Genomic DNA, 13,534 nt, shown 5'->3' with positions numbered 1-13,534 from the left:
TTTCTCCACGCTGAAGATTCCTGCCCTCACAGTCCTTCCACGTACAAAGCTCTTCCATTCTATAACACTGGAGTTTAATGTCAGATTTTTTTTCCCTTGGGAAAATGGAAGTAATTATCAAGCATTCAGCCTGATTGCCAAAAAGTAACCAAGCAAGAAAATCCTTAAGTGTTTGGAATCAAAGATTCAATATTTGACTTAGACCAAGGAAAGAGCAATAGTTGCTCAATACCATGGACGCGATCAAGTGGAAGCTGTGCTACTTTCAGGATATAGCTTCCAGAAGTTTTCTCCACCTACATAGCAATTTTGTCAGCTTCCAAAGTATGGTTTTGTTTCAGAAGAGCAATCACGTATTTTTGGTTTAGTGCTCATCACCTCTGATCAACCATATGAGAGTCAAAGTCTGCGTTGCAGGATCCTGAGGAAGACTGTTCTCACATCTTTTTAACATGGTAAACAAGTGGATGAGCTTGGAGATGAAGCTATTCACAAAATAGCTATAGCACAGGCTGAATCAGTTCAGTCTTCCTCAAGTCTATCTTGCCAATGCATCTGTCTCCATAGCACGTGGCAGGCTAAGCTAAGCATTAGTTCCTTCTGATTCCTGTTCTCACTCAGTGTGCTAGTAGAGGGGCATCAGTGTCATTTGATGTGGTTTCGGGGGTACCAATTGCTGCAACGTTTGGGGGGACTTGGCTTTCTGGCATTCAGTGTGGACCCATCAATCTAATAAACTACTGTATTGGGTTTGCATGGCAAGGTTTTGGTAGTGGGGGGGCTACCGGGGTGGCTTCTGTGAGAAGCTGCTAGAAGCTTCCCCTCTGCCCGATAGAGCCAATGCCAGCCGGCTCCAAGACGGACCCGCTGCTGGCCAAGGCCGAGCCCATCAGTGATGGTGGCAGCGCCTCTGGGATAACATATTTAAAAAGGGGGAAAAAGTTACTGCGCAGCAGCAATTGCAGCTGGAGAGAGGAGTGAGAATATGTGAGAGGAACAACTCTGCAGACACCAAGGTCAGTGAAGAAGGAGGGGGAGGAGGTGCTCCAGGCACCAGAGCAGAGAGACTCCCCTGCAGCCCGTGGTGAAGACCATGGTGAGGCAGGCTGTCCCCCTGCAGCCCATGGAGGTCCACGGTGGAGCAGATAGCCACCTGCAGCCCGTGGAGGACCCCACGCCAGAGCAGGTGGATGCCCGAAGGAGGCTTGTGACCCTGTGGGAAGCCTGTGCTGGCGCAGGCTCCTGGCAGGACCTGTGGACCCATGGGGAGAGGAGCCCACGCTGGAGCAGGTTTGCTGGCATGGCGGTACTTTTGACCCTGTGGGGGACCCACGCTGGAGCAGTCTGTTCCTGAAGGACTGCACCCCATGGCAGGGACCCACGCTGGAGCAGTTTGTGAAGAACTGCAGCCCGTGGGAAGGACCCACGTTGGAGGAGTTTGTGGAGGACTGTCTCCTGTGGGAGGGGCCCCATGCTGGAGCAAGGGAAGAATGTCCTCCCCCTGAGGAGGAAGGAGCGGCAGAAACAATGTGATGAACTGATCGCAACCCCCATTCCCTGTCCCCCTGTGCCACTGGTGGGGAGGAGGTAGAGAATTTGGGAGTAAAGTTAAGCCCGGGAAGAAGGGAGGGGTGGGGGTAAGGTGTTTTTCAGATTTGGTTTTATTTCTCATTATCCTATTCTGATTTGACTGGTAATAAATTAAATTAATTTTCCCGAGTTGAGTCTGTTTTGCCCGTGATGGTAATTGCTGAGTGACCTCCCTGCCCTTATCTTGACCTGTGAGCCATTCATTGTGTTTTCTCTCTCCCCTGTCCAGCTGAGGAGGGGGAGTGATAGAGTGGCTTCAGTGGGCACCTGGCATCCAGCCAGGGTCAACCCATCACAACTACTACTAGACAGACATTAAAAATCCTTGGATTTTTACTGTACCACTGTATAAGCAGTAGTAGATGTCAAGTAGATCTGCTGGTAGATGTCAGTATGCTTTGGTTTGGCTCTTGGGTTTATTGCCAATGAAAGCCCCCAGAATTCCTTTTACATACTCAGAAGCAAATCCTCGTATTCATTGTTATCTCTAAATGCCCTGTTTCAGTAATCTGAAATTTGAAGACTTACAGCAACACAAAAGGAATGTTATTTCACAAGTATCTTAAATAAAATGCAAATAATTAACCTGAGTCAGAACCGAGCCTCTGGAGACTGTGTTCATCTATATGAACAGGTGGTATGCAATTGAAAAAGTCTGTAGGTTGATCACTAATGTTTCCTCTTTGGTTCCAGGGAGAGGAGGCCATTAATTCCCTGTAAAGATCTACAGTAAAATGTATTAGCAGCAAACATAAAAAAAGTCACAACAATTCTGACACTAATGTTGGGACAGCTTCCTGTTGTAAATTCCAGATTTTGTTCCATCTTCCCCTAAATACACTAAGAATGTGTATTTAGGAAGTGTTACTATTTAGAAGGTATTATGGTATCGCTGTAAGAACCATTTTGAGATGAAACCCAAGTGATTGATGAGGGACATGTCTGTGCTCAGTCAAAAGGAAGCACAGGATGCATTTATTCCAGTTAGATGTTGATATGCATGTCTGTTAATGACCAGGGTGAGGTAAAATACAAACTTCAGTGGATGAAGGTGTCTTGCAATGAAATGGATAACCTGAAGGTGCAGTTTCTAGTTATGATCAATTTTTGTTTAGAAAATTCAAGCATTTCCATAAGCAAACTATTCCAGTGACATGACACCCTGTCAGAAGCAGCAAATTTAAGAGTGTGAAAGAGCCACACAATATCCCACTGGTTGTTTCCTAATTCTATGTAATCAAATGAATTCTAGTCAGTGTGAGGAAATATTAGGGCTATGTGTGTCTGGCAAATGGTAAACACACCATTTGGCCCCGTTAGCTCCATTTATTGGCTATAGACATTGTGCCACACTGTTGCAAGGTCAGCCGTGCCCATTTTGAAGGCACCTGGAAGTCCTGCTTAATTTCTTTGAAGTACAGAGTTTATGAATTTCAGTGTAGATGAAAAGCTTGAGCAAAAAAAAAGATTAAAAAAACACAACCTGAAATTCCAAGAGGGAAAAACAAGTTTTAATTCATATCACATTGAGAGGCTACAGAAATTTCCTGTAAAGATGGAAACAATGGACCTAATTCATCCCTGCTGGACCACCATTGATGTTAACAGATTTACTGCAGGAATGATTTTGACAAAATGCAGTTACTGAATTTTCTTTAGTTATAGGCCTCACACATTAATCCCATAATTGTACTGCTGAGTTCTCCTAGTCAGCAACAGTGATTAAAAAAAAAAAAAAAAGCAGCTTCAGCTTGTGCAATTACATTCTTCATAATTTCTGTTGAATGCAGAGCCATTTTCTTGGTACTTGATATGAATATTTTTCCTCAAAAGTGTCTTTATAGGGGATATGCCATGTATCACCTGTAGTCTGTACCACACAGTCATAACGTAAAGCAGGCTGTTGGATAAAGACAGATAAAACCATTTTTTTAGACTTTACACAATATATTACTAAAATACCAGTTACAGGTAGCTATAACTTCCAACACTTACCTTAGAAATCTCCATAGATTCATCTCTTTAACAACTCTCATTTATTTCCTTACACCAAACAAATTCTAAATTTTAGTACTGGAGGAAAAACTAAAACATCTTTTAGTATTTTGTGGTCTAGGAGTCATTATAAATGGTTAAAATTCTGTCTTCAATCTCCACCAGATAATAATGATTTGAACATAATGCATTCAATTTCTAGAAATAGCAAAATGATTGTTTTCCTGTTCAGTTAAATGAAATCACATGGGAATTAGCTCAGGATGTGGAGTTTATAGGCTTGAACTGATAGGATTTAATGACATTAATGACGTCTTGGGTTTGTTCTTCCAGTGTACCTCTTTACAGAACTGATTTGCTCTGTGCTGAGGAGGATGTAAGTAAAGGGTTTATCACTAATACCTTCACAAGCATCTAGTCAAACAAATATAATAAACTATTTTTCTGGTTTATTATGTTACAGGTATACTAACTCAACATATATAACACAAATGCAAAAGAAACATTACTGGTTGGCAATTACGGTTCTCAGAACATACTATCACTCTGTATGTATAGTCTTGGAAGTCTACTTTCCCATGACAGCTTCCAGAATAACCTAGAAGACAGCTATGACTGGGAATGTCAATCATCCAAATCACTTGTATGGGAATTAAGATGTGAAAATGACTAGCCCTTTCGTACAAAAGAAAGAAAGAAGGTGTAGCTAAAGCTGTGTTACTCAGGTAACCCTACATTCAGTATTTGGTTCCATAAAAAGAAATTTATATATGGCAGCACTGAATGAAAGGCTGTCGTTCTTGTAAGCCTGTATCTCTATGGTCTGTTTGTAATGATGAATATTATTTTACAATTTTAACCAGAGCAGCAAGAAAAAGAATCTGCGTCGGTGCAGTATTCCTTTAAGTAGGCAATAACAATGCAGACAGACCAGAAAACAAAAAACTGCATGATATGGAATGTCATGTGATTAATTTTTCCCTAGAAAAATCTTAAAACAGCTGCACTCCTGTTAACGTACTGTTCATGGCTCACAAGGATACATGTCTCCTAGACAGTAACAGTACAGTATTCTGCTATATGATGATACTATGCTTGGAAGACTGTAATTTCTGCAGCTGGATACTGACTACAAACCTGACTGTTCTGGGCTTTCCTTCATGAAACTTTATACATATGTTAGGCTAATATTACAGTGAATACTGAAATACCTGTGTTTTCCTGCTTCTTTAAAATAAAGATGAAAGAAATTCTATTGTACAATGAGAAGCATGGTGTTTTATAATAGTGCTACAGAGGAGAATAAAGTATTTCAAAGTTTAAAATAAATGGAAAAATATTGGCACACGTTTTACAGCAATGGAAAGATCTGTATACACAAACATGCATTTACATTTACATTTTAAACATTTAGGCCGCATTTCTTGTCTTTTGACAGTTTTCATGTTTGTGGCATGCTTTATGAATACAGTGAATTTTCAGTAAGCATGGGAGTTTGAGCCCATTGGTACAAATCCATTTTTTAGACTCCAACAAGAATCTTTTTGCTTCCAGAGTTTGAAATTGTATATCTTTAATGCATATGCTCTGTGTGCTTTCTGATTGCAGCAGAAAACTTACCAGAAAATTTATATGCTTTCCTTCTACAGAAGGGGAAAACACTATTTGGTGTCCACGCTGCCACTTACGGAACAGATGACGCGTCAGACTGTCAGAAAGACAAGCCTTGTGATCCCGTAAGAAGTCTCTAGTAACAAACTTGCAATGCTTGCCTGATTGAAGAGTAGCATATAACAAGAAGGCATCATCTTCAGAGCTTAACAAAACAAATGGAAAAGACAGACGTCATTCACAAGGCAGTAAGTGGTTGCAGGAAGTGAATCAAATGCTGATCTGAGATTTATTCATCAGCAACACTGAAAATTCCCATCACTACTCTAGTTCCCTGGTAGAATAAAGAACTGCTGCTTACCACAGGGCACCAAATGTTAGAGTGCAATAAAGATTAATTGCATGCTACACAGAACATTCTTCCCTCCTATCACAAACTGATAATACAACAATATAATCTTTTGCCACATAACAGTGCTATGTGGAACGGAACTGCTAAAACTCATAAGGGTACCCCCAAAACTTTGCTGGAATACAATCAATCATCAAAACTGATAGTAAAGTGTAATGTGGGCAACAGCACAAATCTGTGAATCTTTGTCTTTACATGGGTAAATATACTTCCAAAAGGTACTATGATTATTTGGAAAATATATTCAACATTAGCTGCTATTAAACTGAAACAATTTTAGGGAAAAATCTTTAAAAATACATTTATAGTAGGCATGAGATACCCTATACCTGGAGAAGCTGAGCAGAACTTTGCTAGAAACCACTTTCTGATTGCTATGGATTACTGTACTAGTAAGTGACAAGACACAAGATTAGCGAGGATTTCCAACCTGTGGTAACAGTCCCCTTTGTTGGTGCTCAGATAGCAGGAAAGAAAGCAATGTGATTCAACAGCAAAGAGAACAAGAGCCAGAACTGGAGAGGGGATGAAGGAGAACAGTTCTGAAGCAAGGGGCCAGACAGAAGAGACTTAGACTGGCTGTTGGGACAAGGAACTTGGTCAGAAGTTCTGGGAACTGGGATCACAGAAGAAACGGCAGAGACAGGTGAAGGATCAACAGTGCCCAACTCAGATGGAAACTAGGTGGAGCTGGAACCGAAGGAAAACTGAGACTCATTATATGAGTAAAGCAGGGCAAGGACAGGGGACACTGAGGCGGAGGCAAGTACCTTGTTTAGAGGCAAGGACAGGCTTGACTGGGCAAGAGCAAGGGGGTCGCACTTCTTAAATTAGAGAGGCCGAGGGTCTATTTCCACTCACAGAAATATTCTCCTCCGGGAGCAGCAAGGAAGTCAGTGCTCCAGACTCTCCACACTCCTGGGCTACCAAGCAACACTGGCCAGGCATGAACTTCATCTCCCCCCATGCAGGGCTAACACAGCAGACCACAACTGTACACTGATGCTATCAGGTATTCTGCAAGTTCAGGCCACCGTGGTCTTGGCAGTGGTTTTAACAGTTATAAATCCTAACAAACCATACAGATGTCAACGTGATTCTAAGTGATGAAATTCTTCATAATGCAACTTTTAATATGTATTGTTTTTTGAAGCAAGTATAGCAAAGGTTGTGTTTCTCTTTCACACACGCAGAGCTGGAAATACTAGTAATGGTACTAAAAACTACAGCTGTTTATACTGATTTAAAACGCAGATAAATCAGGTGTTGATCTCCATTACATTTAGCCATTTTCTTCAACTTACATATTTTCAGCAAAGAAGAAGTCTGCCTTATTCTGCATCTCCTTCATAATCTCTCTTTTCCAATTTGAAGAGTTAATCAGCATGTGTTTGCGGCCCAGCACAAGCAACCGGGCATTGTCTTTGGCCAGGCAGTTGACAGCATCAAATAGCTGCAGAAAACAAAGCAAAACCAAAGATTTTCTTAGCTGTAAAAACAGACTGACAGGAAACACTTTCACATCTGTGTCTCAGCTAGTGGGACTTCTAGCATACCCTCATTTCCCACAGTTCTTAACTGCAATACGAATTAAGTAGATAACTAATTTAACTCCCTAATGACAAAGGAAAAAGAAAAAAAACAATTCATTGTAGGAAGCTGCTCTCAAACACACAGAAAATACATTGCTGTTATAAACCTTTCCCAGCTCTTGCAGCTTGAATGACATGAATGAACGCAGGAAGAGTTGTATGGAGATTTCAGAAATTCAGAGTCAGCTGAAGGAACTGAATCACATTGGGATTTAAGTAATATCTACTTTTGGAAATGATTCGGCACTGAAGCCTTTGTTAGTCTAGAGGAGGACCAAGCCTTAAACCATACTGCTTTTCCAGCCCCACCTATTGTCGAAATTAGAGAACTACATGTGATCTGGGCTGCCCTGTGGGGAAGAAGCAAGCAGCAGTAAAAGGAAATCTGTGACCTCAGGACTAAGGGTTTATGAAAGCCACATCCAGACTAGCCTCCCACTTATGAACCAACATCCTGAGGTGGCAAATTCACTGCTGCACCAGCTTCTCTTCAGAGGGACTTTTCACCAGCCTCTTAGGGCTGTGCCTGTTCGGCAATAAATGCTTCTCAGGACAAGCACCTGTGCCTGTGGCTTTCCCTCGCTGCTTCACCGAGACAGAGCTCATGGAGGGCAAAGGTTCTGGCTTTCAGCGTCCAGGTTATTACTGTGGACCGCTCACAAAGCAATGGCATTTCAATTCTGCCCAGAAAGAGAGAAGAACTGTTTCTTGAGACTGAAGCATCACGTTTGAAGGCCGAGGACAGTACACTCAACCACCACGGAAAGGTGTTTCCTAATTTTTACCTGCATTTGCTGCCACTATTTGTCAATATACAATCTCCTGATTTTTCTCTATTCCCTCTTCCTGCTTTTCTAGCTACTTCCCTCTTCCCTGTTATCTCTTCTCCCTGCAATACCTCCAATTGCCTTTCTCCTTCTCTTGCTCTTTCCTCTCCTTTCCTCCTAATTGTGATCCTTATCATTATTTGATATCATTATCTTTTGTTTCAGGGGCTAGAAAGAATTATTCTTCTAACTCTTGGGTACAATTTTACAATGCATTTAGTTTGATCTACCTGCAAGTTGCAGTGGAAGGGGGTGGTCCCACTCAGTCCTCTGTTGAGCTGCACATTCCCACTCCTTCTGTTGCGTCAGATCTAACAATGTCACAACTACCCACGAGCTCACTGATCCAACAAAAGACATTTTTTTGAGCCACACAACTGATAGACCTGAATCAAAGGCGATGAGTGGTGGGAACACATGGCCGGAGGTGGTGAGGACAGGAAGTGTGGGACTGCCCCTCTCACCCAAGGACCTGCAGGTGGATCAAATTAAGTATGCCATGAATCTGGATCTGAGGATCTGAGAGAGGAGGCCAGAAGATGTTCTACGTTAATCTTAACTGTTGACCTATAAGCTGCTGTTACCAGCATTGACTCTGAGGGACTGAAGGCTCTGTTTTCATGGAGACATACGGTCTCGGTGCTAGTGCAAAGCACAAGAGCCGAACAGTACCTGCTGGAGCTGACTTCCTGCTTCCAGGAGATCATGCTGGATCGGCTATGCATGCATACAATCTACTTTTCCCTGGTTAAAACAAACAGGACATAATGTGAGCAGGAAAAGGCCAAATGCAGTAATTTCTGTCTATAAAACGGCAGGTAAAAATAAAAACGGCATTCTCTCCGGTGGGTGCCCTGAATCTTTGGAGATACATTTCAGAATTCTTACTGGAACACAGAATTGAAAGACACAAACAAAAGCCACCATTTTTATGTTACTGGAAGGCTTTCAAAGTAACTATATTATATAATAACATATCTTCTCGTCTATGTCACATAATTTGATTATTAAATTATGAGGTTATTAAAAATTGGAAAACTGAAATTCCATTTTTCAATATTGACATTTCTTTTTGGAATGTCTCATCTGGGCAGTAAAAACTGGCTCATCAATTTTACTTGTTTACAGTCACTTCTGTTTTCCGGTTCTCATGCATTGGCGCAGTCCTGCAAATAGTTGGACACAAATACCAAAGGAGAATTAAGTATGTTAAGCTGAGTTCATTATACTTAATAAAAGTTAGGAATGTATCTACTGCATCCACACACATTTTCATGTAGAGAAGTCAACAGTGAAGAAATATCAACCACGAGAAACTGAAGCAACTCCTTACAAATTCCAAATGAAAATACTTTCTCTTCTTGCCTAATGCTTTGCTACATTAAGGGAAGGTTAGCAGAAAGTCATGTGGAGGAAAAAAAAAGTTAAAACGTTTTTCAAAGAACACTTCAGAAACTGATTCCACAAAGTCTAAAATAAAAAACTTGACAGCAAGAGCATCCTGATGGTACAACAGAAGAAACAAGTCCTAAAAGCAGACTATGAGTAAAAAAAGAGTCTCAGGAACATAGCTGCGCTAGTAGTATTGCAAGTCAATAAAGAATTTCCAGTATTTGAACTGCTGGAGTTTACCCCCAATAAAAAAAGGCAACACCTTTTAATTACACTTATGGTTCAACACAAAGGCAGCTTGATTTCCAGATACAGACTGGTCAACTGGGGCTATTCCCAAGTTTATAAAAAACTTGACTGGCTTGCATCCAGCTCCCTTAAGTCTTTCTTTCTGAAGGTTGTAACTAGTGGCATTTTGTACCTGTTAGTCATATGGACTTTCTTCTCCTACATATTATTAGCATGTGAGGTTCTCTAGTATGAAGTGCTTCTGGGAAAAAATTGAGAGGTTGGTATAAATTAGCTACAGTTTTGCAATGGAAAAACTCAAAACAAGCTTAAATCGTAATGAAATTAATGGGAATCACCATTAAAAAATTTAGAAACTCCTGCTTGCATAACAGCACACTGTCCCTCCTCAACTTACCACAGAGATTAACCTTTACTTACACAATTGAAACACAGAAGATAAAAATTATTTTTGCTTTCACAAGATAAAAATAATTTTGTTCTGCACACTCTCTTGCCTGATGCAACTTTACTAAAGAGCATGTTATCTCGTTTTAGGCTTGGGCACTTAACAGGGGTGGTCTACAGGGAGTCACAGAACTTACGTGGGGGGTTTCCTAAGTGTGTCTACTCCCACGCCTGGCTGCTTCTCAAGAAAGGAAGACATGAGACACACAGTAACACTTGTTTTAGTCATAGAGGAAACTGAACATAATACTGTTAACAAAAAACAGCAGTAGTAATCTCTCACTTAAAAGGACACGAGTATTTTATTAATCTAGCATTTCCAAAAGTTATCTAAAAATTATTGTTATCTGCCACTATACAATGCAAATATGCTATATGCAATAAGTTCTATGTAGATGCACCCTTTGAATGTTCCCACATTATTTAGGCAGCAAACATCAGATGCTCAGTTGGATAATCTGTTCAAAAGGCAATCTGTATAAAACATTTAAAAATATACAACACATACATTCCCTATGCTATTCATTTTCTTGAGAATGAGGATTACAAAATTAGTGAAAGAATGACCTTTTATGAATATTAATATCTTTCAAATTTGGACAGCAGAGCATATAAAACCACATTTTCTCTGAAAACAGGAATTATAAGATGCCATTTTGCACAGAAGGGAAAACAAGCATGGTTAGACTGGCTGCTTCAATTCATATGGCAAGATGTGGCTGAGGCAGAGTAGCAAGAAGTTGTGAATCGCTGCTGCTCTGTACGAATCACTGGCCACACAACAAGGCACTAGAAGTACTACTGGATTATATAAATATCTATCATTGCATTCAGTCTTATTTTCTTTTTCTCTGACAGGGCACATCAGGATCCATGTTTCTTTCCGAACTACCCAGACACTTTAATCAACCATTTGCGAAGATCACTAGATCCTTCTCCAAGAAACTCATGCTCATTAGCACCTGCTGAATACATTCTGCTTGCAATCCCTTTCATCATTTATCAGTTACATTTAAATTATTGCCGTGCTGTCCCAGTCTTTGTTTAATTAGATCTTTCTCAAGCTTCTCCTAAACCATAGCATTTTACTTACAATGCAAAAAATTTTGTGTTCACAGCACTTTAGCAAATGACTCTGATGGAGCCAGGGTACAGCCACAAAGAAGTATGAAACTACACACAGACCACTGGAAGAGTCAAGACCAGCTGTTCACAAATGTACCACGTATCTCCCAATGTGGTTCTTCTATGATTTTTTTTTTAATTATTAAAAACAATCTGGAATTAAATGGATGTAGTATCCAGTGTGCATGTTCTAACTCTGATTTTTGCACCCTAATCTGTGAATCAGTGAAAAACTAGCACACTTGTACAATACTTCGGCTGAGTGTATACATTTATCTTTCCTTGGGACAGTCCCAGAGATAGGAGCTATTTCCCCACACGTAAATGAGTTCTTTTTTGTTTCTGCAGCAATGCCACTTTATGGAATTTCCCCTCCACCACCAAGCTCCTGCCCTTGTATCACAATGCACCTTTTTTTTTTTTTCTGTTGTGCTGATATAATCTATTTGTTGGGTCATGTTGTCAACCAGGTCACGGCTCAATCACAACTGTGCTCACACACCAGGGCAGGAACTTCTGGATCAGAGGAGCTGGAGGGAAAAGAGGTGGGGAGGCAGAGCAGTAGGACAGAGAACGCGTACTCCACAGGATCATGCTGATGTTGAACTCCTCGTATCATGTAAAAAGCCTGAGCTTTGCAAATATGAAATAAAGCAACTGGAAATGCTGTAACTGGTAGTTTTACATTTTAAAAATCAGCAAGTTATACCTTAAAAGAACCATTTTTCAGGTAAGAATAAATATTAACAGTTTCCCATCAGAAGGGAACTTTTCTATACAAATTCCTGGAAATAGTTTCGCAGTGACCTACATTCACAATTCTGCACAATTTAATGGGGATCAAACATCGGAGTTAAGCTGGGAGAACAGGGAATCCTTGTCATACTGCAAGATCAATCCTCATTCTTTAAATTTCACAACAGCCTTATGAAGTAAATGCATAATTACATCTCCATTTTACACAAATGCATAATGGAGCACAAGGAAGACAGATTAATTACTCTACCTCATACAAGGAACTATGAGCAGAGCAGGATACAGATTTCCTAAGGCTTCACTGCCAGTCACCCGTTCTGATCACTAGATCACGCTGTGCCACATGTCCCAGTTTCAAAGGTTAGCTTGCTGTAGGACAGCCTTTCTCCTTCAACACTACTGGTGGTTTCCCACTTGTCAGATGGGAAACCCCTAAACATCGCTGCTGGGAGGCACACCATGCAGTGATTCAGCAAAAAGTGGCTCACCTGTATACAGGTATAGCATGAAGAAGCAATCAGCCAAAAAAAGTTTAAATCAGATTTGTTATTAATAAATGATGTTTGCCATTTTCTAAACATTTGGTTTCACTAGCTGCCATTTAAAAGCAAAACACACCTACAGTCAGATTATCTGCTAATAACAGCAACAAACTGCTCTATTATTGTTATTTTCACCTGTTGTTAGTGCTGCCTCCCACCCAACACTATAGCTGTGAAACCGCAGAGGAAACCCCAATGCTGACCACAGGTACAGAGCTGCCGTAAGTACGCTGTCAGGTGGGGCTGAGCATGAGCATTCTCTACAAAGGTTAGCAAGGAATCAATTCCCACCATCACCACATTATTTGACTTACAGTTTCATCATTTTTAGTTCCCTTTTTACATATTGTAGACAAAGAAGCTCAAAAAACCTGTATACTTTAGTACCACACACAGGAGAGAGAGACACGATGGGAAGCCGGAGTTTCTTCCCACGGCACGGCCAGTTACCCAGGGAAGGCAAGGGTGCTGCTTGCAAGAAAGGCTGGACTTTCTCACTGAGCCTGGTAATTTCACCAAAGCAGATTCAATACCATTATCACAGCACCAAACACAATGCAAGCTGCTTCTTATATTCTCTACATTATACTGATGACACAGTGTAAATTAGTCTCTAAGTCCTCTTTACTCAAATGCAGAGGCAGCATACACACTTCTTGATCCCCTACAGATTATCTGCCCCTGACTAGCAAGGGGGTAGCTACTTAGAAGGGAAAGCAGTAATGGATGAGTAAGTAACAGTCACTAAGCTTAATCAGCCTGGTTTACTTCTGCTTTTGAGACAGCCAACAGCTAACTCTTGGGAATTTATCCCTTATGACATTGGGGTTCTCTGCAATACTGCAGAAACAATATTGTTGGGAATATTTGTATCCTGTGTTACAATAGGACTATTTAGATTGACGCAACACACACATCATCATGCAAAACTCCACCAGTGACAGCACTTCACACATCAATGACAGCAATCACACAATGTTTAACATGTTTTAACCC

At 40.7% G+C, this 13,534-nt stretch overlaps 1 protein-coding gene across 4 annotated transcripts in view; it reads right to left on the bottom strand.

Annotated features, from left to right (window-relative positions):
* Window positions 1-3,085: 3,085 nt before the first annotated feature.
* Window positions 3,086-13,534, bottom strand: part of PRORP (protein only RNase P catalytic subunit) — a 53,977-nt gene continuing 43,528 nt past the window's right edge. For all 4 annotated transcript variants that reach the window (XM_050897329.1, XM_050897328.1, XM_050897331.1 and 1 more), the window contains exons 6-8: window positions 6,913-7,061; window positions 5,206-5,401; window positions 3,086-3,490 (exon numbers count right to left, since the gene is read on the bottom strand). In XM_050897329.1, coding sequence (XP_050753286.1) covers window positions 3,359-3,490; window positions 5,206-5,401; window positions 6,913-7,061 — 477 coding nt within the window. In that variant the 3' untranslated portion in view covers window positions 3,086-3,358. The remainder of the gene's footprint in view (window positions 3,491-5,205; window positions 5,402-6,912; window positions 7,062-13,534) is intronic.

Source organism: Gymnogyps californianus, chromosome 5, assembly GCF_018139145.2.
Source record: "Gymnogyps californianus isolate 813 chromosome 5, ASM1813914v2, whole genome shotgun sequence".
NCBI classification, from domain to species: domain Eukaryota; kingdom Metazoa; phylum Chordata; class Aves; order Accipitriformes; family Cathartidae; genus Gymnogyps; species Gymnogyps californianus.
The sequence above is the reverse complement of the archived record's forward strand: the minus strand, read 5'-3'. Positions and strand labels throughout refer to the sequence as shown.